General features: G+C 38.1%; 3 protein-coding genes across 5 annotated transcripts; 2 read left to right on the top strand and 1 right to left on the bottom strand.

Moving 5' to 3' along the window:
- Positions 1-2,632: 2,632 nt before the first annotated feature.
- LOC103455382 (protein IMPAIRED IN BABA-INDUCED STERILITY 1-like) lies at positions 2,633-7,410 on the top strand. The gene is made up of 9 exons (XM_008394969.4): positions 2,633-3,424; positions 4,070-4,354; positions 4,497-4,814; positions 5,116-5,343; positions 5,434-5,531; positions 5,625-5,712; positions 5,803-6,333; positions 6,583-6,721; positions 6,891-7,410. The coding sequence occupies exons 1-9, from the start codon at positions 3,041-3,043 to the stop codon at positions 6,908-6,910; spliced, it is 2,091 nt and encodes a 696-aa protein (XP_008393191.2). The 5' UTR covers positions 2,633-3,040; the 3' UTR covers positions 6,911-7,410.
- A 4,225-nt stretch (positions 7,411-11,635) lies between these two features.
- LOC103455545 (formin-like protein 20) lies at positions 11,636-20,891 on the top strand. 3 transcript variants are annotated; one of them, XM_008395132.4, is made up of 17 exons: positions 11,636-12,127; positions 12,412-13,115; positions 13,194-13,415; positions 13,494-15,943; positions 16,108-16,234; positions 16,588-16,659; positions 16,832-16,930; positions 17,077-17,118; positions 18,059-18,139; positions 18,236-18,286; positions 18,370-18,451; positions 18,734-18,828; positions 19,060-19,131; positions 19,215-19,331; positions 19,444-19,512; positions 19,602-19,668; positions 19,871-20,891. In XM_008395132.4, the coding sequence occupies exons 1-17, from the start codon at positions 12,055-12,057 to the stop codon at positions 20,020-20,022; spliced, it is 4,575 nt and encodes a 1,524-aa protein (XP_008393354.4). In that variant the 5' UTR covers positions 11,636-12,054; the 3' UTR covers positions 20,023-20,891. The 3 variants fall into 3 exon arrangements, 2 of the variants coding, with proteins under 2 accessions (XP_008393354.4, XP_070668104.1); XM_070812003.1 differs by lacking the exon at positions 11,636-12,127 and having other exon boundaries at positions 12,974-13,115; positions 13,198-13,415; XR_011575336.1 differs by lacking the exons at positions 19,060-19,131; positions 19,215-19,331; positions 19,444-19,512; positions 19,602-19,668; positions 19,871-20,891 and having other exon boundaries at positions 18,059-18,147.
- A 752-nt stretch (positions 20,892-21,643) lies between these two features.
- LOC103455546 (uncharacterized) lies at positions 21,644-22,618 on the bottom strand. Its single transcript, XM_008395133.2, has one exon. The coding sequence runs from the start codon at positions 22,616-22,618 to the stop codon at positions 21,644-21,646; it is 975 nt and encodes a 324-aa protein (XP_008393355.2).
- Positions 22,619-27,033: the final 4,415 nt, after the last annotated feature.

The raw sequence follows: 27,033 nt of genomic DNA, 5'->3' as shown, positions 1-27,033 counted from the left end.
AAGCATAGAAAAATGCACAGCACAACGAAACCTCTTGGAATCCGAGTTTTAACCATAGAAAGATACACAATGCAACGAAAACTCATGAAATATCATATTAGAAAACTACTAAGCCTCAAAAGCTTAAGCAGAGACGGATTCACAGCACAACGAAACCTCATGAAAAAACTACAACTTTGATACCATATTAGACTCGAAACTTTATGGCTTATTTGGAAATACTTTTAAAATAACTGAAAGCGCTTTTGATAAATATGTTTTTTATACCAATCTTTAATTAGTAAAAATGTTAGTGAAACTTGGAAAAACACTTCCTGTTGCTTTTGGAACTCAAAAACATTTTTTTCCAATAGCGCTCTCAATTATTTTAAATAAGCTTCCAAATGAGCCCTTAAATTGTAAAAAATAAATAAATAAATAAAACACCGACAATGTATATTAAACTAAGAAAAATTACTTTTAACATCAATTGTACTGCATAATTGCTTTGGATTTACTTTGTGAAATTGACATGTGGCTTGAGTAGATCATAACTTTACATTTATGCATTGCTCCTCACTTTCTCAGACATGCCCTTAAATATATTTACTTTTTAGCTAACTACTTTTTTCATATATCATCAATTGTATGTCCCCAAAACATCTTATGAAAGTGTCAATTGTGAAAACCCCACTATTCATTTATTTTCAGCACCCAAAAAATGCACTCTTTCAATAACCGAAATGTTGTCAATCTCACTCATCAATATTTAGATATTGTGTGATTAAATTTTACATTCAGGGACTTAGATACTCCTACCAAACTGAGATAAAAACAGATAATATAATTAAGATGATTCATTTCTTCATTTTGGTGGGCAGGCCGCAGATGCAGCAAACCAACTTGAGCTAAAACTGCAAGGAGAAATGTTATGAACACTATTCCAAAATCGGATTTTTTATGGACTTTTTACCACATCACAGTTTAACGTGTGTTAATATTATAAAACATTGTGGAAAAAATATAAGATAACAAAAAGTCTATAAAAAATCTCACTTTTGAAAGAGTATTCTTACCATTTTTCGACTGCTAAACCAAGATTAAGCATAGAGATGCTTTGTCCCAATTATTTAGTGGACCCCACCATCAAACTCAACATGTGGGGCCATGAGACTAATGAAGTTTGAAGGCCTCATAAGAAATGTCAGAAACTTAGAAGTGGGAGATGGGCAAAAGAACAGCATGAAGAAGGAAGGGTCGAGTTTTCCTCTCTCCTTTTTCTTGCTTTCCATTTCTTCTTTAATCGTTCACCAAAAAACAAAAGTTCTTTAATCAACTCCCCTTTCCCTTCCATTCCCCTTTCTTGGATATATCCACAAACCCAACCCCTACTCTTATGCCAAAACTTGAAACAGACTTTACAAAATCAAATATATTTTATTTTGAAATATTGTGTATATGATTTTTGTATACATATATTACCGCCACCACACCAATAATAAAGTTACATCACTATAACTTGGCTAGTCATAACTAGATATTGATTTCGTTAAAAGTCTTAATAAATCAAGTGAGTCGAATCTGAGATAAGTGAAGACAAGTGCTAAGAGGCTACTTTAATTGAGCTAGTTACAACTTACAACTAGGTATTGAATTCATCACAAATACTAATAAAGTGAGTTAGTCGAACTTAAGATGAGTGGAGACAACTGTCAACATCAAATTAAACTGCCAAATGTATTATTCTTGCATGTAGAAGAATTTAACCTAAAACATTACCAGCTAAATTAATACAACTACCATTAAACCAAGAACTAGTTGCTTCAAAATCAATTTATATAACCCAAAACAGAATCCAAAAACTAATCACAACCCCATTACATGTACCATTAGCCAACATTACAACAACTACCCCATATAGGAGTTCATGACCTCATGACTCATGACCCAACCACTAAACTAGTTCCCAATCCCCATACTTGATTGGGACCCCACTTGTGTAATGCCAGTCTATTTCCCTCCCATGCACCAACATGCAACCCCATGTAGCTGCCTAATGGTGGCCTACATAATGCAAACCTCAATAACTTTGAACACACACAAATTAGCAATGCAAACAAAGAAAAATAGCAATGCAAACAAAAACCAGAGAATAAAATGGTTGCAAACAAAACAAGAACAGTCCCCACAAAAACTCGCGTTGGCAATCGCATGACGCGTTCTCATTTTGTTTACCAAAAAAGCAAAGAAAAGAAAGGTCTTTTACGTCTTGAAAAAACATAATCAAAACGTAACATGGATTAGTATCGTTTCTTTTTCGACAATGATATGATCATTAGCTGAATAAGTGGGATATTTGTGTGAAGCTACACTATAACTTAGTTATAATAAAGAAACACGAAACTTGCCATCAATTCAAATCAAATTTAAGACATTTTCATCCCCGAGGAAGTAAAGAGAAATACCACTTACAAGCGACATTAAAAAACGAATGAAAATTGCATGTGAATTGCTTTGATAGTTAAAATCTACATCTTTTAACCTCTTACGTTCCAAATTCAAATATTTTTTCATTTTCTTTATAGCAAATTAGTATAAAATATCGTTCTGTTCTGTGTTATAAAAAAACAAAAAAAGACTCGAATTTTGGCAGCACGGGACGGGCACATATACATTTTGTTCTGTCTGCATGAAGAAAACCGCTCATTAAAATCCTCTATCCCCATCCCCGCGATTACCGCAAAAAAAATAGAAAATTAAATTTTCAAAAAAGCAAAAAAAAAAAAAAGTTAGAGAGAGAAAGCGAGTGATGAAACGAATCATTGAGATAATTACAAACGAACATTCTATCTTTGGATTGTTTGTATAAAACCCAGTTTCTGTTTCCGTCTCAATTCCAGCTCTGCATTTTCCATTTTTGATGTTTTGAGCAAACCAGTTGGTTGGTTCGCTGGTTGGTTGCTCCGGACTTCCGACCCTAGCTGAGCCGGCGGCTTCCCGATCCGGGTCGACCCAGATTTCGGCGGGTGGGTGTGCATGGTCATTGGGTCGGCGGCCGGCGATGGGTTGCGTGAGCTCGAAGCAAGCGGTGTCGGTGACGCCGGCGTTCGACCACTCGGGCGCCTTCAGGGACAATGTGGGGAATTCGGGTCGGAGTCGGGTCGGGCTGGGGGAGGCGGAGAAGAAGAGTAAGAAGGGGGCTGAGTTGAGCGGGAACGAGTTGGGTGAGTCGGGAAGAGCGAGTTCGAATGGCGGTGGCGGGAATTATCACAAGAGCAATAATAGTTATTCCGAGTCTTTGAGTTTTAGATTGAGCAATCTGCAGAAGTATGTGGAGGGTGAGCAGGTGGCCGCCGGCTGGCCTACTTGGCTCAGCGCCGTTGCCGGCGAAGCCATTCAAGGGTGGGTCCCACTCCGTGCAGATGCATATGAGAAGTTAGAGAAAGTGAGTCTCTCTCTCTCTCTCTCTCTCTCACTCATTTTATTAGATTTTGTTTGCAAAGTTCGAGTTTTTTTGTTGATTGTTTGGTTTTTGTTTAAAAAAGTTTTGGATTTTACAAAAATGTTGAGCACAAACGTTAAAATTCAATGTGGCTAGTGAGACGTTTACTCTTCATTTTCTTACACTTTTTTAGAAAGTTGGCATATTTGTTTAGAGTAGTTTTTGAACCCGCGTTTGATCCGTCTAAATTAGAGTAGTTTAGAATATCGGCTGGTTAAAAAGCTAAAAACTTTAAGCACTTGCTTGAAATCGATGGCGTGCATCGGAGTAAGCTTACAACAACTTACCATTTTCAGATTGTTTGGTAAAATGCAAGGCCTTCAAATCCAAGCTGGTGTTTCTGCAACTGTTTTTTTCTTGGCAAAACTTTCGACATGGTTAATTTTGCTGTCCCGGAATATCTACATGATATATTTTTCGATTGGATCGTTATAATCTAACTTTTGTTATTGTTCGTATTCTTCATTGCAAGTATTAATTGATTGTGAATTGTAGAAACTATATCTGCATGGTATATGTTTTGTTACCCTTGATAGTTTTCCGTCTTTCTTCTTATCTGTTCTTATTCGATCGCAACTCCTTGAAAAGATTGGACAGGGTACATATAGTAGCGTGTTCCGAGCACGGGACCTTGAAACTGGGAAGATAGTTGCCTTGAAGAAGGTGCGGTTTGACAATTTTGAGCCTGAGAGCGTCAGGTTTATGGCACGAGAAATCTTGATTCTTAGAAGGCTTGACCATCCAAACGTCGTTAAACTGGAGGGCTTAATTACTTCCCGATTATCATGTAGCATATACCTTGTGTTCGAGTACATGGAACATGACATTACCGGACTCTTGTCTAACCCTGACATCAAATTCAGTGAGGCACAGGTTTTGCTTCCATTGCTCTTATGAATAGTTGTCATGCTAGTTTAGTAGTATTCATCTTTCGTGATGTTCTACTTCACAGTTAGTCGTCTATCTTTCCATCCATGTTGGAGCTCAAATTGGTGATGTTGGCTGTATTTTGTAGATTAAATGCTACATGAAGCAGCTGTTATCTGGACTTGAGCATTGTCACTCGCGGGGTGTAATGCATCGGGACGTAAAAGGATCAAATCTTCTGGTGAGCAATGAAGGAATTCTGAAGGTGGCTGATTTTGGGTTGGCAAACTTCTGTAATACCGGGCATAAGCAACCCCTAACCAGTCGTGTTGTAACTCTATGGTATCGTCCTCCTGAACTTTTGCTTGGATCGACTGATTATGGAGCTTTTATAGATCTATGGAGTGTTGGCTGTGCGTTTGCAGAGCTACTAATGGGGAAACCTGTTCTTCAAGGGAGAACAGAGGTGATTAACTAATCGAAATACATGGCTTTTCTTTATCAGTCTTGGTAAAATAATCAGCATGTTTATCAACACGGCAATCTGAGTGCAGAGTCCTCCGTTATGCTTGCATAAATCGAAAAATTAAAGATCTGATTCTCTTAACTAGTGCATATTTTATGAGAACTAACACATTGACCCTCTTAGGATGCATTACATTAGTAAAACTCTTTTATGCATGCATCAAAGTTGTACAAGGATTGCTGTTGTCATACTTTGGTTTGGTTTTCCTGTTGGATTTCTTATATGCATTTTCTGCTGACAGGTTGAACAATTACACAAGATTTTCAAGCTTTGTGGCTCCCCGCCAGAAGATTACTGGAAAAAGTCCAAACTTCCTCATGCCACTCTATTTAAACCACAGCAACCTTACGATAGTTCTCTGCGGGATACCTTTAAAGATTTGCCTGCGGCTACTTTGAACCTACTAGAGACTCTCCTTTCTGTAGAACCACACAAGCGTGGGACTGCCTCCTCCGCTCTTGCATCCGAGGTAATGTGAAAAATAATGTAATATGTACCTTATGCGTTGGTTCTCATCATTCAGATTTTCCTAATACAGTATTCTTTATTCCCACTTCAGTATTTCAAAATGAAGCCTCATGCATGCGATCCATCAAGCTTGCCTATGTACCCACCTAGCAAAGAGATAGATGCGAACAACCGGGAGGAGGCAAATAGGTGAGTGGTTCTTGTTCTCTTGTGTGAAAAAAATTAGTGTAGTCCTCACCAAAGTATGAAAATTGAAATTTAGTGCGGTCGCTGAATTTTCAGGAAAAAAATTGGTGGGCGTGTTCGTGGATCTGAAACACGAAAGCCAGCAAGAAAGTCACTTGGGTTTAGTAAATTGGCACCACCAGAGGTCTCTCTCTTGTATGTTGTTCGCGGGTCTGTGTGTTTTAATGGTAACCATTTGAAGGTTCTTATTGATAATCTCAACCTTATCTTGCAGGACTTGGCAGCTGAGTCTCGAGGTTCTTATAAAACTAATGGCACTAATGGACATATTCTTAAGGAAGATAACTCAATAGTAGGGAGGGAACTTCCAAAGCCGTCAGCTGGTAAAGTAGAAGACTCTTCGCATGTAAAAAATGCATCTCAAGGAGACATTCCACTCACCGGTCCATTAGAGGTTTCTACATCAAGTGGCTTTGCATGGGCAAAGAGACGAAAAGATGAGGCCAGAAGATCTCATACTCGGTCTATTTCAAGAGGACACATTTTTAACACGTTAGAATCTTCGATCACAGTGCATACAAGGAGCAACTTTGACTCAAGAAGGCATGAAAATGGGGAACTTACGTACAAGGGGTGCACTGATTCTAAAGGGAACGATTCATACGAGATTGCAAAGCTTGCAATGCTGAAACAATGGGGCAAGCTTGAGCGTCCAGATTCCTTTGATGCTTCCGAGGAGTACCATTCGCAGGAATTATCATTGGCACTTTATCAGAGAGAGGAAATGGCAGCTAAAAGTGATACAGTAAGTTTGTAAATACAGAAATCAGATATAATTATATGACTTTCGACATACAACTCCCAGTTTTCGCATTACCTGGAACACCACAGGAATACCGTCTCATTTATCTTTTAGCTTTTCTTAGTTATTCGTTTTTTTTGGTCAAGTTGAATACAAGTTGTAAGGCAAAAAAAATTTTGTTTTTGGTGATGTTATAGTCTTATAGATGATCACCTGGCGTCTTTAACCTCGTTAATATTGGTTTTGTAACAGGGGTTTCAACTTCAAGATCAAGGAGAAAAGGTTGAATTTTCCGGACCCTTGTTGTCTCAACCGTATAGAGTTGATGAATTTTTGGACAGACATGAGCGCCGCATCAGAAGGGCGACCCGGAACTCATGGTTTCATAGAGGTACCGGACTAACACTACTAACTTACCATATATCTTCTGGTTTTCCCCACAGACCTAGTGGATCGGGGATGGAGAGGGGTACTTTACTACATTATCGTGTAGCTGACTAAATATAGGTGATGATTGCAATGGCTGTCTTTGGCTAAATATTGTGACTTTTGAATTGCAGGTAAAAAGCAGGGGAAGTAAATGTCTGATGGAGAGACTTTGAGTAAACCAGAAAAGGAGACAGATCTCGACGAGAAACACAAGAGTACAACCTGGTCGCTGGCATTTCCATCTAGGCGGCTGCATCCACTAGTTGAGGAAGTGAAAATCTCTGCCACAAACTCGGTGACAAAGTAAGCAGAGAAACTACCGATCCACCTTAGAATATTCGGGAGGGGAGGAAAGCATGGTCTAAAACGATGGGATCTCTTGTTTAGAGTAATGTTCTCTCTCTCTTGTTCAAACTTTTTGTTTGTTGCCTGATTAGCTCCTGGTTTCCTGTTTTGTCAAAGTCCCGTTGGGCAAATGCATAGATTCGTAGCAATGGTTTCCGAGGAAAAGCCGTGTACAGTTTCTTGTTTCGTAGGTTAGGGCATCATGCCTCTCTTCGTATCGTTATAGCTTTGGTTCTTCTGAACTTCTCAGCTTTCAGAAGAGTCTTGAAGTGAAAGAATAGCAAAAATGGAAGGATCCTTAGCTCACAGCAGGTTTACATATTTAAACGTTTGACAGGCTCAGATTATTGCACGCATACAACATTTTGAGGCCCAAAATCTGAAACACATTCAGATTTAAGACCGATCCAACTTCACATTCACATTTAAGTCCAATCCAATTTTTATCATGTGGATTAGGAAGAGTCATTCATTTGATGGAGACCTCGAAGGTGTGAGTATACTGCTACTATGATGTCCCGTGTTAGTTAAACAACCGCATGTAAAGAAAAACTTACACATGATGCTGTATCGCCGACTTAAGAAATCATGGTGGCTTGTGTATTTATGTCATGGAATGGAAGTCCTACGAGAGAGAGAGAGACTTACCTGAAGAAAGAGACAAATACTTAAGGAGTGCACTCGATTTCATGTAGCTTTTAGCCCGTAATTGAGAGAATAACTTCACTGAAACAATGCTGTAAAGGTGACGGGGTTTCAAACTAATTATGTGTCGTTGTGTAACAAAGTTCAAACATATGGAGACATGATAAGTTCGGGACACCGTTAGCACGTCACTTGGGTGTCCCCAGTCTCATATAAGCCTCTAATGGACATCTCAAAACCTTAGCTACTACTACAACTTGTAAGCTTTGCATCAATGGGATCAAAACAAATACAAAACAACATTAAGATGGAAACTAAAGCATGAGTGAAGGGCTCTGCAACCTCCATGATTGTAAAGGGGAACATGAAAAGGAACCAATGGCCCAAATCTGTCACTGCCATGGATATAAAGGGGTCTATCGGGTTTTCCTCCACTCAAACCCTTCAAGTCATAATCATTGTCAGAGCTTGTCTATTATTCAAGATAAACTTACGTTTGTAGCGTTATTTTAAATTAATCACGTATTATTATTACATATTTTGATTTTTTTTCAAATACAGTGCATGATTGGTCACTCACACCCACACCTAACGGGCACTAATAAGATCTCATTCCGCATGAGAAACTGCTGACCATTGTTAACAACACGTTAATTAGAAGAAAGTACAATACTTTAACATACAATTGTTTGAGCTAGTTAGAGAAATGTACCTGAATCTTTTTGTCTATATGACAGTATTTCAAGCCAAATACGTATTGTTGTACGTTAAACTCATCACATAACAGTGATTGACTTAAGATATTATTACAATGACATTCTTGTTGCATGAAAGTTTTTCTCCTCTATGCTGTCATTAACATTGCGCATCATGTGTGGGGCTTATCAATCGACACACACACCCTCGCTTTGCTCAACACCAAAATAGTCCTTATTACAAACATTGTTCTGTTACTTTATAATTAGTACTAGCGCTCGTTTGAAAGTGATTTTAAAATGACTAAAAGATTTTAGTTAAAATATTTTTAGAACCAATCTTTAATAAAAATGCAAGTAAATCATCGAGAAGTACTTGAAGCACTGATGCTTATAGCAGAAAACACTTCAACTACTTTTAGAACTCAAAAATGTTTTCTTTAAAATCGTTTTCAAACGAGCCCCTAGTTAGTACCATCAAATTAATTAAGGTAAGGGGCTATCAAAAATAGTTATTGAAGCAAATGGGATTACTGTTACCATAATAATTACCTTAAGACAAACACATGATGGTGAAGGTTTTGGAAGGTGAGGTCTCGCTTTCACGAATCATCTCCCCAATTGATAAATATTCTCTCAGAATATGCTAGGGTGCACATGGCATGCACGGAGTGGCTGCAATCATTTCGTGGGGCCCTTTTTAAGATGATCACTGTAATCTCACCGTTCATGTCTCTGACATTTTGATAAATCAGTTGCATTGCATGTACGCCACGTGGATCTGGATCTCATTGCCTTTGTGGTCCAAGCTTTTCACCCCAACATGTGCCTCTAATTTCTGCAATGACAATGTTTCTTTGGTTACAAGGACATTTAAAGAGATTAACATAGTAATTAACAACTTAAGTAAATAATGTGGTCAAAAATCCCAAACAAGACTAAGAAACAACATCCGAACAGACAAAACGAGCCTTGGAGATCCCTAAATAATGTCTGAAAGAGATTTCAACAAGATACAATACTAAAAGCGTAAAAACCACAAATCAAAATGACGTGCGAGTTTCATCTTGCGCATGTAAATTGGAGAGTAGGCTACTACCAACCATTCAATGATTTTGATTAATTTTTTACGACATGATGTGTGTTAGATTATTACTATATAACAAAGGTTGCTTGGCCATCACCCTATATTTATTTGTCACCGTCCATTAGTTGAATTGGATGAAAGTTAAAGATTGGACGGCGGTGATTGGTGCTTCAAGAAACCCACCACAAACGAAAACAAATTAGACGGTCCAAACGAATACACGTGAGAGAGCAATCACGTGGTGGTTCCGGCTCCAAGTGCTAAACGACATCCCTCGGGACTGAAAAGCTGTCGTATAGTCGATCACGAGCAAAAGGCGTTTCGGGAAACGGAAACGTACAATTAGAAGAAGGAAAAAAGAAACGTCTTGATTTGATGAGACAAGTGCCATCTGATCTGATGACGTCTCTTTGTGAAGATTTTAAAAATTCGTAAATCTCATCAGTTTATTGTATATCTTGAAAATAGAAATTATTTTAAATATTTTTATTTAAAATTAAACATAAACAATATTTGATAAAAATTAACTGCATAATATACGATAAACAGATATAATTCACGAATTTCTAGGATCTTCTCGGATCCAGAAATGATCATGTTGGCACAAAGAAAGTCGGACTTGGCTTCTCTCCCCTCTCATTTCCCATACACTCTCATCCCTTCTTATTTGTACCGTCAATCTAAGCCACATCAACATTTTATATCACTATTGTTTTTTGTCTTATTATCTTTATAAAAAAAATTAATATAAAATATTGACATGACTTAACCGTGACCGCACAAAATATGATAAGATAAGAGTGTATGAGAACTGGAAGGGCAGAAAAACCGGTCCAAGAAAGTCACCCAGAGAGCAGTGAGAGTCAGCGCACATGGGGATTGGCTACGCGACGACATGACGTTTTTTTTTTTTGGAACGTTATGCGGTATGATTATATAATTTCTTTACCCCACTATCCTCAAAAGATGAACATTTGGGACTTGGACTTTAGAAAATTCTTGGATGGTAAATCAAAGCAAATTAAAATAATTATGTACCTTAGAAATTTCAAAGTAAATCGTCCCATTCTGAAACAACTTCGTAGTTGGAATACATAAAAGAAGACAAAATTTGGATCACAAAAATCAATTCTGTAATTCTTGATTTATCTTGATAATGATTGTTTCGAAATAAACTTGAGTCGTTACTTTCACTTTTAAGTTTTCGACCCAACTAATATGTTGTAATAAGAGAAGAAAAATGTTAAGCAGATTCTTTAAAAAATGAATTTTTATAAACTTTTTGTTACCTCATATTTTCAACACAATATTTTATAAGATTACCAGAAAAATTAACGTTAAATTGTGAAATGATAGAGAGTATAAAGGATTCAGAACTTTATGAGAGTTTCCTTAGTATTTCTCTTAAAAAGAAGTAAACTTGCTCAATGCTTTTTAATCATGGATAATTTCTATGTTTTTTTTATTGAACAAACGATATTATTTACGCTAAGGGAGAGTGAGTGGACTTAGCCTCACATTGGCTAGCAATAATATGGTTCAAACTTGTTTTTAGTGAGAATCAAACATAAGACATTTCACTTATAAGTGAAGAGGAATACCACTAGATCGTAGTACTAAATGACGGATAATAATTTCTATGTTGAAACCATAAGTTTGACTAAACTGTAAATACCAAAAAAAAAAGCTTTTACCTTAGACCTAAGAAACGAAAAGAGATTATCTTCGGATCTCTTCCATCAAATCCACTCAATCAATCAATCCAGATCCTTGAAATTTGATCAAACAGCTACAAACAGGAAGCCCATTTAAAAATTATAATAACTTTAGCTATTATATCAAATTTTAAAGGTTCGAATTAAATGATTTGGTGAAAGATATCCGTAGAGAATCATTTTCCGAACAAACGTAATCTTTCCCTTTTCAGACAGTAACAGTGGTCTTAATCATCTCGTAACGAACTTTATTCATCAATTAATTAATTTGCCACTATCGTATTTGCCACGTCGGACAGCTGCCGGCCGATCCCTCCCCCGCGCTGCCCCACCCGAAAAACGGGAAAAAAAATGAAGAAAATTAAATTAAACAAAAAAAAAAAAAAAAAGGAAAGAAAGCGAGAGTTGCAGAAGACACACAGAGGTGCCCCCACGGAGACAAGAGGAGAAGAAGACGGGTCGGGTCTTGTAGCTGCTTTCTCCTTCTCAGTCCACTTCTCTTCTCTCTCTCTCTTCTTTCTCTCTCTAGAATTCCCTTTGCTTTGCCCTTCCCAAAACCCCCACTCCCTCACTTCGTCTCGGGAATTCAATTCCCCCTTTTGATTTTTTTTCTCAATTGGCGATTTCTTTCGGGATTTTCGTTTCGCCGGAAGGGTTTGGCTCGTTCGGGTCGGGTTTTGGACCGTTGAAGAATCGGTTAAAGGCGAGATCTGGCTGCGTATATTGCAAGGGATCGGAATTGTGATCCAATTGGAGCTGATTTCGATTACCGTTTTGGATCCGATCGGGGGAGAAACAGCGCCATCAGATGGCGCTGTTCAGACGATTCTTCTATCGGAAGCCGCCGGATCGGCTTCTTGAGATCTCCGAGCGGGTGTACGGTACGTCGCCGTTTCGTCTTTCTTGAGAATTTTGCCAAATTCTGCGAAGTTCTGGTCTTTTTGTGCTCAATCTGTTGAGGTTTGGGCCAATGCGGTTGGATTTGATGGAAATTCAGAGTCTTTTCTGGGGTTCTTGTTGAAATGCGATTGAATTTGCTTCGAATTCGATCAAATTTTGTTTTTTCGTGCATTATATATGCTTGTGGATTGTTTTAGCTCAAAATTGTGAACCTTTTAGTGTAATGTGGATTGATTTTAACTTGTTTTGGCTCCGAATTATGCAGTTTTCGACTGCTGCTTCTCGACCGATGTGTTGGAAGAAGATGAGTACAAAGTATACTTGGGTGGCATTGTAGCGCAGCTGCAAGACTACTTCCCAGATGCTTCTTTCATGGTGTTTAACTTCAGAGAAGGGGATAAGCGGAGCCAAATTTCCGACGTGCTTACGCAGTATGACATGACAGTAATGGATTACCCTCGGCAATATGAGGGGTGCCCGCTGTTGCCACTAGAGATGATTCATCACTTCCTTCGTTCGAGTGAGAGTTGGTTGTCATTGGAGGGGCAACAGAATGTGTTGTTGATGCACTGTGAAAGAGGAGGATGGCCTGTTCTCGCGTTTATGCTTGCGGGTCTTCTGTTGTACCGTAAACAATACAGTGGGGAGCAGAAGACTCTTGAAATGGTTTACAAGCAGGCTCCTAGGGAACTTCTCAATATTTTATCTCCTTTAAACCCACAGCCTTCGCAGATGAGATATCTTCAGTACATTTCACGACGAAATTTGGGTTCTGAATGGCCTCCATCAGATACACCTCTACTTTTGGATTGTCTGATACTTCGAAACCTACCGCTTTTTGATGACGGAAAAGGTTGTAGGCCTTTTATCCGTGTTTTTGGTCAAGACCCTTCTACACCAGCTAACAGGAGCTCTAAGCTTCTCTTTTCAACTTTAAGGAATGAAAAGAATACCCACCTCTATGTACAGGTAATGTCTACTTCATGCAACAAAATCTGATGACTAAGATGATATATTTTTTAGCGTTCTTATGAATCCTAATCACAGGCAGAGTGTGTGCTGGTGAAAATTGATATTCGTTGCCGTGTTAGAGGGGATGTGGTTCTTGAATGCATCCACCTAGATGAAGATCTGGTTCGCGAGGAGATGATGCTGCGGGTTATGTTCCACACAGCATTTGTACGATCAAATATATTGATGCTGGGTCGTGATGATATTGATATTCTTTGGGATGCCAAGGATCAGTTTCCAAAGGACTTTAGAGCAGAGGTATGTCATTGTTTATTCTTATATGGGTGTCCTTTTCTGAAGCTATAGGAGTTAAATGCATACTCAAATCTGTATCAGGTACTTTTTCTGGACGCTGATGCTGTTGTGCCTAATATCACCACAGTTGTGGCAAGTGAAGAAAGCGAGCCAGGGAATGCATCACCTGAGGAATTTTTTGAGGTGGAAGAGATATTTAGCAATGCATTGGATTCACACGAAGTGAAGGCGGATTTGGACACTTCCATGGTTCACGACAATACTCCTAAAGATATAGTTCAGAAAAAAATCTGGAAGGAGGATTTAGATCGTCAGGCATTTGTAGACTGTACGTCAGATGATGGGAAGCACAAAAAGGACAGAAAGGCAAATTCTAATATTGATGCGGTGAAGGACATTGCTGTTGACGATGTGAAGTACAAGCTCAATGAGGTGGATTCCAATGTCGATGCAGTGAAAGACATTGCTGTGGATGATGGAGATATGAAGTCAAATTTCATCCCAGTTGCTGCTGATGTGCGGAGTCATACTGGATCTAAGGAAGTGGTAGAAGAGGTGTGTCAGAAATTGGAAGAGATGGAAGATATAATTAATGAAGAAGACTGCGCTCCACGGAAGAGGTCAGAGACCAAGGTTGCACAATCAAAACCGAGTGCTGAGGTCTCTAGACCGAAATCTGAGAGATTGCAGCCACCTGCTTATAAGAGACAGCCTTCATTTAATGCAAAAGTAGGTGCAGAAACTACGGTTGCAAAACAGAAGACTAAACAACAAGAAACTCAGGGCACTTCGGCAAAAATAGCAAAACCAAATGCAGTATCTAGGTGGATTCCCCCTAACAAAGGCTCTTATACTAATTCAATGCATGTTTACTATCCACCATCAAGATATAATAGTGCACCAGCTGGTGTTGCCAGTACTGCTTCTTCAAAAGATACAAATGCAAATGCTCGATTGAAAGGTTCTTCTGGAACTGTGGTTTCAAAGGATGTGGAAACTGAACTGAAACATAGTAAGGTGGACCCTTTGAAGCATTCAAAGTCTGCACCAGAGACACTTACAGAGACATCCACATCCTGCCTGCCATCGACACTACCACCAATCCAAGAGACAGAGCTTTCCTCTATTAAAACAGAACATATTGATGCAGCAGTAGTGGCCCCTCCGCCTCCACCTCCACCTCCTCCTCCTCCTCCTCCTCCTCCCCCTCCCCCGCCCCCTCCACCACCTGTGTCTCAAATATCTTCATTGTACACTTCTCCTATGCTTTTGTCACCAGCTACCCCATTGTCACAGGTAGCTGTACCTCCTCCACCACCACCGCTGCCACCTCTGCTAAGTGCTAACTCTATCTTCTCAAAGCCCTCTTCAGTCTCGTCCTTGTTCCCATATCCTCCCCTGCCACCACCACCACCACCACCTCCACCTCCACCTCCACCTCCTTATGCCTTGTCATCTAGCACGCAGAATATTGGTATAGCTTTGGTCCCTGCACCTCCCCCTCCCCCTCCGCGACAATCTGGTGGGCAGAATAGTGGCACCATAATGCCTCCACTGACTTCTTCATCTCTTTGGAAGGTTGGGTACTCTTCAGCTGCCCGTGTTACACCACAGCCGCCTCCCCCTCCACCTCCTTTTGCTGCAAGTGCATCCAAGCCTCTTGGAGTTGGAGTACCTACTCCACCGCCACCACCTACTCGTGGTACCCCACCTCCTCCACCGCCTTCTCCTATGTTGGGAGTTTCATCTACTCCACCTCCACCACCCCCACCACCACCACCACCTCCAATGCAAGGAACTCCACCTCCCTTACGTGGAGCTTTACCGCCACCCCCGCCCCCACCACCTCCAATGCAAGGAGCTCCACCTCCACCACCGGCACCACCGTTACGTGGAACTCCACCTCCACCACCCCCACCACCATTTTCAGTGCAGGGAGCACCTCCACCACCACCACCACCACCTCCAATGCGTGGAGCTCCACCTCCACCACCACCACCTCCAATGCGGGGGCCCCCCCCTCCACCGCCACCTCCTATGTATGGTGCCCCACCTCCGCCACCACCTCCTATGTATGGTGCCCCACCTCCACCGCCCCCTCCAATGCATGGGGGGCCACCTCCACCACCTCCACCACCTTCAGGACATGGTGCACCACCTCCGCCGCCCGCGCCAATGCGTGGGGGCACACCTACACCCCCTCCACCACCATCAGGGCACGGTGCACCACCTCCTCCTCCACCTCCTGGTGGAGGTCGCACTCCCTCACTGCATGGAGCACCACCTCCCCCACCACCTCCAGGAGGTTGTAGTCCTGGGCCTCCTGCTCCACCTGGACTTCCTGGTGGTGCTCCTCCACCGCCACCCACATTAGGTGCCAGAGGAGCTACCGCTGGTAGAGGGCGCGGACGTGGGATACCTGCCACAGCGCCCCGACGGTCCTCTTGTAAACCACTACATTGGAGCAAGGTGACAAGGGCGTTGCATGGAAGCCTGTGGGAGGAGCTGCAAAGACATGGAGAGACTCAAAAGTATTCCATCTTATTTTTCAACTTATCATTCCGTTAGCAGCATGTTTTCTGCCATAAAGTTATGTTGTTGATTTGATGGATCTTACATGTTTAACACATGCAACCGTGTATTTTGTTTCAGATTGTTCATTTCAAATCACTAATGTGCTTCTCTTTTAATCTAGTGAGCCAGAATTTGATGTGTCAGAGATAGAGAGCCTTTTCTCTGCTATAGTTCCAAAACCTGCAAACTCAGATAAATCTGGAGGGCGCCGCAAGTCTGCTGGTTCTAAACCTGAGAAAGTCCAACTGGTAATTTTGTACAATTGGTTATTTTACTGTAAAATCATATATTCTTAAAGTTATGCTTGTTAAAGGGGATTCTTTTCCTGTTATACTTTCTGGGTCTTCCTACCAGTTATGGGGTTTGATTATTCTGTTAGAATGTAACCATCTATCATCCATCCCTCCATGTCTCCAGAGTTTTTGTTATATAGTTGCACTTATATTAATTAGTTGGGTGTGCACGTTGCTGCGTGTTGGCTATATTCGTTAAAGCAGAGATTTGTTTTGATGAATATTTTTTTTCTTCATTTTTCAATATAATGTCAGATGCTATTACTTCTCTATTTTCTTACTGTGATTCACTTTGTTCCACATTGTAGATTGACCTGAGAAGGGCAAACAACACAGAAATTATGCTCACAAAAGTTAAGATGCCACTTCCTGATATGATGGTAAGCTGATCCAGTTGAATTTCTTCTTACTCGTGGTTCGTGAATATAGATAATTTGCTTATCTGATGAGTCTTCTCAATTGGCTTTTACTTTCCGAGTGTTTCTAATGCTGATGTTGTAAATGAACACTTTTCATACTTAGCTAATTATGTATTTGTATGCACATTCTCAGGCTGCCGTTTTAGCAATGGATGATTCAGTATTAGATGTTGATCAGGTGGAAAATTTAATTAAATTTTGTCCTACTAAAGAAGAGATGGAACTTCTTAAGGTGTGGCCTTTATTCGTTTTTACAATTTTTTTTTTGTTTTTTTTTACGATTTTGTTGGTTATTTTTATAGTCCCTTTTTACAATCTGAAATGACTTCATCTCCTCATCAATTATATATTTTCTTGCTTGTGATTTATGTTGTTTAGAACTACACTGGTGACAAGGAGACCCTGGGGAAGTGTGAAAAGGTATAACCAGATCATAGCATATTCTTGAAGTATTTGTCTTAGTAGATTAATGACAATAAGAGCATCTCCAATGGTAAGATGAATATTTTGCATCTCCATTGGAGCTTTCGGGCCAACCAAAAATGTATATTACACATTCAAGGGATTGTGCATATCCCATTGGAGATGCTCTAAGTCGCTGGCCTTTTCTGTGCCATATACAAAAGCTTTGACCAGATTTTGAATATTATAAATTATGATTTAAATCTTATTGTGTCCCCATGATCTTGTGCTTTATTAATTTATAATATTAAGGAGACACAGATTAGTCCATTCACCACTTATTCAGTTTAATTTAAAAATATTCCTCCAATATTATTACACTTGTAAATGTGGCGGCAATGGAAGACTTGAAGATGGCTGATAATCAGTAAACATCAATAAATGATTTCCCTTGACTGTTGAAAAATAAAAGATTTTGAGATGGACCAACTTCTTTTTGCGTGAGGAGTAAACAATATATGGAATTTTTCCATCCGATACCAAGAAATGATATGTTTTTACAATGTTTTAAGGGATATAATTTGCTTGTCCTTGTTTAAGATGCTAAATTACACTGCTATTGGTTTAATCGGTGTCTTAATTAGACATAGGAAAACCCCAAAGGAAATTAGTGAGGCACTACCTAAACTTTATTGAATGGTCAGGTGGAATCATTTCAGATTAGTTTCTTGGAGATATTCCCAACTTTTGTGATAGTAGTGCTCTGCATTACATAAACTTTATTAAGTTTTTGAATATTGTTTTCCTAATTATGTTTTATGTTGCTTGGAGAATTTCAATAATAGCAATTATGTGCTAGATGTTTTGAGTGCATATTGGATTGTAATTTCCCTTAAATATTTACAGCTATAACTAATTGTCAGATATTTAAAGTCTCTGTATATTTGTAATGTTTCAGTACTTTTTGGAGTTGATGAAAGTGCCTCGGGTGGAGTCAAAGATGAGAGTTTTTTCTTTCAAGATTCAGTTCGGCACTCAGGTTTGGTAGTATGTGCTATTTTGTTCCTGGTGTCAGTAAATGTGGCCTAATGTTTTTCTCTTTGCATCTTTATCTAATTTTTGACCTCTTTTGCAGGTCTCAGAATTTAAAAGAAGTTTGAACACAGTAAACTCTGCATGTGAGGAGGTATGTCAGTACTAATAATGAATCGCTTCCTGCAGTAAATAGATACCGATATTAACTCAGCTACTCTTTTACTGATAAATTAGGTTCGGAACTCTGCTAAGTTGAAGGAGATTATGAAGAAGATTCTTTTTTTGGGGAACACATTGAACCAAGGAACTGCAAGGGGTATGTTATATTGGAATTTGTTATGTTTGTTGAATTTAGAGCATGTAGGAAGGTTGTTTTATATGTTGCTTGAAGTAAGAACTTTAAGATAACCTATTATTGTAGACTGGGAAGTATTAAGATAAATTATGTGAATCACATGCTGGATTAAGAGTTACCGGCAGAAGCATCCTTTATTTGAAACCAGCTATTTCGTATTCCATTTTAAATTCCTATCTACACTTAGCTTTATTTTTGTGAAGCCTTTGTGAAATGATATGAATTGTTAAATTATTTGTACAGGTGCTGCTGTTGGGTTTAAGTTAGACAGTCTACTAAAGCTCTATGATACACGTGCGTCTACTAGTAAGATGACACTCATGCATTATCTTTGTAAGGTATGTTTCATTTTTTTTTTTTTGGGTTATGCAGTGAATATATTGAAGCAAATGCGTTATTGTCTGATGAGAACTAACAAATAAGAGATGATTGCGTGCAAAATTTCTCATTCTTGCCAAATTTTTTTGGATACAAGTTTTCTCACAGATGGATATGTTGTCTCTGTTTTTTCTGTAAGCGGTACTTACCATCAAATTTTGAATCTAAGGTTTGGCTTTCTTGTGTCTTAGATCCTTGCATCTAAATCACCGGGACTCCTTGATTTTCACCAGGACCTTGTCAGCCTGGAACCTGCAACAAAGGTGGCCATTTGTTTCCTTGGTGTTAATTTAATTGTAAGCATTGTAGTTAATTTTTGCATGTGACAAATCTTGTTTCCATGCAGATACAATTGAAGTCTTTAGCAGAAGAAATGCAAGCCATAATCAAGGGGTTAGAAAAGCTCAATCAGGAGCTGACGGCATCAGAAAATGATGGCCCTGTGTCAGACGTTTTCCGTAAGGTATTAAATTTTTCCCTTTTAATGCTAAAAGGCCAGTCTTTTTCTTCTTCTGGTTTCTTTATGGGTTCCCTAACAATTTTTTTGGTACTTGTTTTTATTGTTGAATTTCTAGACGTTGAAAGAGTTCATTACTGTTGCTGAGACCGAAGTGGCATCTGTGACGAACCTATATTCTGTGGTGGTAATATGCTAATTATCAACTGTGTCCTTGTGGCCGGTCTTATTTTGTATTTTATGATCTCAGCATTGTCATTTGCTTTTGGTGGACAGGGTAGAAATGCAGATGCGCTTGCATTGTATTTTGGTGAGGATCCCGCCCGCTGTCCATTTGAGCAAGGTTAGTAGTGGATGGGGGTGAGGGTTTTTTAAGTTTTTAGATTTTGGATTGGGTAAGAGAGTTTATGTTTTCGGTGGAACCTATATGTTTTTTATGGGACGGGGGTTTTTCTGGATGCGCACAATCTGTAATTAACTCTTTTCATGTATACATTCTGAAACTAACTATCATCGTATTAAAAACCCTTTTTTGATGACTGCAGTTACCGTGACTCTCTTAAATTTCGTGAAGTTGTTTCGGAAAGCACACGAAGAGAATGTCAAACAGGCTGAATTGGAGAAGAAGAAAGTCGAAAAGGAAGCTGAAATGGAAAAGGCCAAGGGCATTAACCTCACAAAAAAAACACCAAAATAGGTGAAGATTATAGTCACTCTATCACTACATGGGAAATTGAGCTCTCCTGCCATACTTGCTCTTAGGACCCAGTGTTCGGTCGCAGTGTTCCTAACCAGTTGCAAGGAGCATATTTGCTTTTAGGACCCTGGTCGGAATCCCTTTCTCAGAGCTTGTGCAACGGAAGGCCCTTTGAGATTTATTTGGATGAGGGCAGAAAGGGCAACTGATCGAGTCCTGCAGCATTCGAAGTTGTGAACTATGCATGAATCTTAACTATACATGCTTGACAAGATGTTCAATCAGATGATCACGGCCAACTGATCAATCATGCGGGATGTCATACAAAGAGACCGGACCTTGGCTTTCACTCGACAGTTCTATCCATTAATTGAGAAGCAAGGGTTCCCCGAGGCAATCTGGTTTCGGCTGCCATCATGATGTCGGATCTGGCCCCTCTGGCGTCCTTGTGAGAGCAAAGTTCAGTCTCGGTTCAGCCTAGGCGATCAGGTTTCGGCTTTCACCATTCGTTTGGCATAAAATGTACAGCACACACCAAGGAAGATGCCGTTGGGATCTGTAAAGCACCCGCCTTCCTGCTGTACCGTTAAATCCTGTACAAATCACGCTAACCCTCTCTCCGTAGTTTAGAATTCAATTCATTTTCGTGTAACATATAATTTAGTTCCTCGTTACGTTGAAATTTTGGATAGGAGACCCCGTCGTGTTAGGCGTTGTATAGGTAATCAGGTTCAGAAAGAAACTAGACGATCGACGGGGGAATTTCGTTAATTTTTTAGGGTAATTGTAAAATAAGTATAGGCTGGTTTTAGAAACTGACTGTTGCTTCCTTATGGTTGTTAGTCAAAAAGTATACTTCATTCATGAAATGTGTGTGTTTCTGTGTGTATTTTTTTGGTTAAATAAAAGGGCTAATAGCCCGACAAAAGAGAAATTACAAAGTAATGGTACGAGGCCGAGAGACATCAGAAATTATAAAATGTTAGACAATGATAACTGCTTACAAAATACGTTTTCGAATGATTTTTGTGGTTTTTCACAAAAATCAATATGTAAAAACCGTGAGCTACATTTTTGGGGAAAAATGCCTAAAAAATGCGATGGTTGAGTTTTCACACGATCTTTTGCAGACACAATTAGAGAACAATTTACGCAGGCCGAAACATCTATGAAATTATGCATGAATTGTAAGAATTTATAAACGGTTGCAAGATGTAAATTTTATATTGCTCAGTCACTCCGGTACATTTACATTGGAATATGACCAATATTATTCGTTTAATGCTAAGCCAATACAAAACTAACCAAGATTTTATAAGCATCTATCACCAGCTGATCTGTAATTTAAAAGAAAAAAAATAAACCAACACAAAACTAACTTGAATAACAAAAAAGGAAAAAGAAACAAAGAGACCTAAATGTATCATTCACACTGCTAAAGTTGCCAACCTAACTTGGAACAAAGCAACTAAATTAAATTGGAATAAAATAATCATAAGCATTTTTTTTTTTTTTTTTTTTTGCAATACCTTTTTTATATTCTTTCTTCCATAAATAAAGAAAGAACTAAAATGGATTGGTTTGAAGTTTGAAGGGTCCTTTGAATTTCTTGAACCAAAATTCATGGAAGCACTTTCATGGAAGCACTTTTGACAGCCTTCAAATCTCCACGACTTTCTTCGTCGTCTCTGTGTTCGATCCGTCGAGAACTCGGCTTGCAGCTTTGTAAGAACATAAAGCTCACAGTAATATCAAGAACAACAAGAATTGAGTACAAATAAGCAAGGAAAACACCCTCCATAGCCATGGAAGATCCGAGCTTTCCTGCGAAATGATAAGCTCGTACGATGCGGTATTGGAACAATGCTTCAACTGCAGCTAGGGTTAAGCTGACAGGCAGAGCAAGACAGAGAGCCGTTGAAGTTCTTCCTCTGATCAAAAGACAGGCCTTGAGAATTGCCAAGTAACCGCCACTCTTTTGTGCACCTGATAGAACCAATGCAAGATTGCATATTATGAGCGCATTGGCAAGAACAATGGAGTACAGAACTGCCCCAGATACCGATAAGAAGAGGAGGGTGTTCGGAGAAGAGAAACCGAGTCCCTCGAGGACATTGAAGGCGATGAACAAGAGAGAAAACACTGTTGCATTGGCAGAGAGGATCAAAAACGAGTTGTAGACATGAGTGTGGAGGAGTGGGGTGTAGAGAGAAATTGTGGAAAGAAACGATGGGTGTGACGAGGTATTCGGTTTTTGGTGGTGGCTGAGAGATTGGATTACAAAAGCTTTGGTTATGAGGAGGAAGGTGAGGGAGAATGGGAATGTGAAGATTGAGGAGGTGATGGTTTGGGAGAGCTTGTTGTTGAGAATGGTGAAGAATTCCAAGGAGGGAGGGAAGCCGGCCGCGTCAAAAAGGCTGTGCAGGCGGTTGTAGACGGCGAGCAAGAGGGCGAAGCTAGACGGAAGAAGTGCTTGTGAGATGAGAACTGAGGCTGAGAAGGGTAAGGCAATGACTGCTGCAATTGAGGTGAAGTATTGGTAGTTTAGAAGGAATGTGTGGACTGATTTTCTGATAATCCTGCCTGCCTTTTCCATTGCAAGAACTTTTTGAGCCTTCTTGCACTCCAAGGGAGAGGAAATTGGTATGAAACTGGGTGTGTGAATCACAAAATTGGGTGTGTATTAGAAGAGAAATGTCGGTTCTCTTCTCTTCCCAAATTTTTTAATTGGCTCTCTCTCTCTCTCTCCCTCTCTCTCTCTCTCTCTCTCTCTCTCTCTCTCTCTCGGTTGGTGTCTTGGATGCAAGGACTGGCCAACAACTAAAACTAACAAATTTGCAGAGCTGGAGTTGTTTGGGAAGGCTATTGTTTTCATCAAAGAAATTACTTGGAGTCTTTTGGTGACATTGTAATCTCCAAATTCCCAATAATGTAATTGGACAAAGGAGGATGGATTATGAGTACAAAGAAACCTTTGTTTTGGATTGCTTCAAGTATACTTTTTTTTTTTTTTTGTTTCATGATGATAGCATCATTTTTTTCTCCCTTGACTTAACTTCAAAGAACTGTTTTTGGATTTGGATATAAAATCATAGGAAAATGTAAACCCTACATATTTTTCTGGAAATTCTTATTGGGAAGGGATATGTGGCACCATTTTTTTTTACACAAATTTCCACATGTTTTTGTGGGGCCCTTTTTGTAATGTATTTCAACGATTCTAACCGCTTATGTTTTAGCTTGCCCTCTACCAAAAATTATCTAAATCTAAAACCATATAACCGTTGGATTAGGGGTTTAGGTTTGTTCTTTTTTTCATTACAAATGAATGTCTTAATGGTTTGGACTCATCTAATTTTTTGCAAAGATAATCTATAAATGATGTTCTAAAACATAAACGGTTCGGTATATTAAAATACATTACAGAGTAAGTCCCACAAAAATGTGTGTCAACCGTTGTAAAAAAAAGTAGTGTCACAAATCCGCTCCATGTTTAATAGTTCTTTGAAAAAATTATTCTGCAATCCTTCATGATAAAAAGTAAAAGAAGAAAAAGTGTAGGATGACTATTAGAGTACTAAATACTAATAACAATCTCCTAATTTATGAATTATCATATAGATGAAAATTTGAGTGCAACTCTAAGAAGATAAAGGTAGATCTTGTTGTTTGCCAAAGATATCTATACTTCGATGCAGTCACCACAAACCTCATGCATGAATTTTGTAAAAGATAAAAGGTAGAATACTTCTCTTTTGTTTTTTTTACTTCAAAAAGGATCAGCTAGTCGCTAGTCACGGCAATTAAACTTGTATAGAAAAAAAATATATAAATTTAGAGAATATTAAATAATCACTTAATTAATAATTTATTAACTTATTAATTTATTCATGTATTCTTTATTTTCTAAAATATTTTATATTGTAATCTATGTATTTTTTTAACCAAGTAAAATTCATGAATTTACTTCTTCTTTTTTCAAAAATAGATTGTGCATTGTTGAATATACTACATTATTTTATTTTATGAACATTTAACCAAGCAAAAATTTTATTTAAACAAACAAAACGGAAAATTTTGAATTTTGTCATAATCATTAAACAAAGTTATATGAGTATTTTTTTGTTGTTAAGGTTTAAATATTTGGGGCTCTTATCATTAACTTTTTTATTCTTGAAAGTAAATTCTAAGATAAATAGATAAACAATTGACCTTCACGCGACCTGTAAAGTAGTCCTTATTTTGTAATGTTTCACGTGGGAATAGTATAATTCTTATTTTGCAATATAATTATAATAATAGCTATCTGCGAAATAAAAAGGAAAAGAAATGTCGAAATAAATTAAATACAAATTGGTTTAGAATAGGATGTGTCACCTTCTTATTCTGTCAACAATTATTTATGATAATAATAGGACCCTATCATTTTTTTAACATAAATCCTCACCGTCGATTTTCATATTAAATCAGATCCACTGATAGATGCCTCCATCTCTTGAATTTCTGCATAAATGCACATCATCCATTTTGTCATGATTTATTGTAATTTTTTTTTTCAAATGCAGATTTTGTTCAATTAAATGTTAGATTAGTCACCGATAGTGTTTAAATTCATGCCATCTTACAAGTCGCCACGGTGGACCTGTGGTAAAGGACCGCTTGCATGATTTATTGTAGTGTACTTCTCTAAGTTTACATCCACACTAGTATTAATTTTTTTTGGCTTTTTAACAAAATAATGGCTTCTTAGATTGACATAACTCTTTACTTTTGTTCTTGAGATTTAAAATCTATAGAAATGATCCATGAGTTTGTCCACGTCAATCATTTGGTCCTTGCATGAAAAATCTCTGCTAAATAAGACTAAAATGACAAAAATATCCTCTAATTTTGTTGAATTATTTTGGCCCATTGTTTACTAAATTGAAGGTATTTTTGTCATTTTGGTCTTTATTTAACATAAATTTTTCACAGAATGACCAAAATGATTGATGGTGGACAAACGTAAGGACCGCTTCTATTGATTTCAAATCTCAGGGACCAAATTGAGGAGTTATGTCAATCTTAGCGACCATTTTGGCTAAAATGCCATTTTTTTCTCTAATGCAATTAGAGGGATAAAGAAAAGGGAGCGAAAAGGGTTTTCCATGAGATGGGAAATGAAAACTATTAGCCCCCATAGAAGGTTTGTGAATAAGTGATTGTCTGATAATGAGCAAGAAATATTCATCTTTTTGCTAAACATAATGTATCAAACTCATAATTCATTAGAAAATTTTTATGAATGTTAACTAAGTATCGTAAATAAATTGCTCCCGGTTGTTCAATAATTTGATAACCATTGTGTCGCATATGTTATTGACATGTCAATAACTTGATTTTACATTTCTATACGTCTTATAAATATGTCGTCGAGAAACTTGACTGAACTTTTAAGAAAAGTGTTATTAATGGAGAAATTGTGTTAGTGTGAGAGGAAATGGTTTTTAAAATTTATTGATTTAAATAATTAAATGAAATAATATTAGTGAAATTCTGCTGAGTTAATCAACATGACTGGGTATGTTTAGGTGAGAAGCCTTAATCCGATGGCCCAATAAATACAAAGATGATGAGGGATTATCGTCTTCATCATGCGGCTGAGCTTGGTGCGCAGACTTTTGACTTGGTTGGGTGCTTACTTCCCTGCTTTGGTGAAGTGTCTGTGTTTGTGGTGACCTTCTAACTTGAAGATAATTTAAACCAAAATGTGTTGTATAAGGACTATGAGTTCACCTAGCTACATTCCACGTGGACTTCACATAAATAAACAACAAAAATGATAACTTTTATTGCATTTTTCGTATAACATTTTTAATAAGAGTTCCACATGTATTGGTGGACCCTATCTAGATTAGAGAGGTTTTAACGAGACATTTATTATGGGTTGGTTATACCTCTGTATGCATTCTACTTGCGTCCTGAAAACGTTTAGTTTTGACTTAATACAACTTCTCACTTTTATCCATAGATTGTGAGATTTATTCTACCTTGTGTTTTACTATAGCCAAGTTTTGTGAGTTTTATTACTTATGTATTCTTTTGTTATTTATTAGCCTCGCATTCGCTTATTGTGCCGACTTGACAATACTACTTCATCAACTATTTCTACATCATCACATGAAAATCTGATGCGTAATTTACTTGAGTATTTACACACTCAAGGGGGTGTTGCAATCCAAGCATCGTTAAGAGTGTGATTGTTTAAATCCTAGTGAATTATATGTAGGATTCTGCAGTATCTTTTAGATAGTTTCCATGTATAACATGTATTACTTGGAGAACAAATTTATTTCTCCCTTATTAGTATAAATAAAAACATATAAATAAAGACACAATGCATGATGAATAACACTCACGAATCCCTTGAGCCCTTTTCTCTCTTCTCCTTGCCGCTAGTTCTCTCCCTTGCTTTTCCCTCAGTAAAATAGGCGTACAACAAAATTAGCTTTGTTGAATAAACTTTTTTCTTTAATACAAACGACCAAAATATAATAAATATACACCCTAATTGCGATTAACGACCTTTTCCAACAAGTGAGATATATACATCATTGCATAAAGTTGACAATAAATTAATCAAGAATACACATCAAGTGACTGTTTTTAATTATTTTGATTTTGAACTTTATTTGCCAAAGAGTTGTTCGATCTACCAAATTAATTATTGGATCAATTGCTTTTTCATTTTTCTTATTGTGAAAAATTAAAGACCACATATATGGGTTGTAATCTGTGACAACCCCTATTATTCATATTTGGTTCTTCAATAATACAATGTATTAGTTTCATCATCTAATGATTTATATATATACAAGAGAAAAATGATTAAATAACAAAGGTTGCACACAAAAATTAAAAAAAAAAGAGACGAAAAAGATGCATACACTAAAAGATAAGAAGAAATTCGTGTGCCAGGCCCCTACATATTTGATACCCTTTCCTATGAAAAAAACTTGCAATACCGATTTG

Source organism: Malus domestica, chromosome 14, assembly GCF_042453785.1.
Source record: "Malus domestica chromosome 14, GDT2T_hap1".
NCBI classification, from domain to species: domain Eukaryota; kingdom Viridiplantae; phylum Streptophyta; class Magnoliopsida; order Rosales; family Rosaceae; genus Malus; species Malus domestica.
The sequence above is the reverse complement of the archived record's forward strand: the minus strand, read 5'-3'. Positions and strand labels throughout refer to the sequence as shown.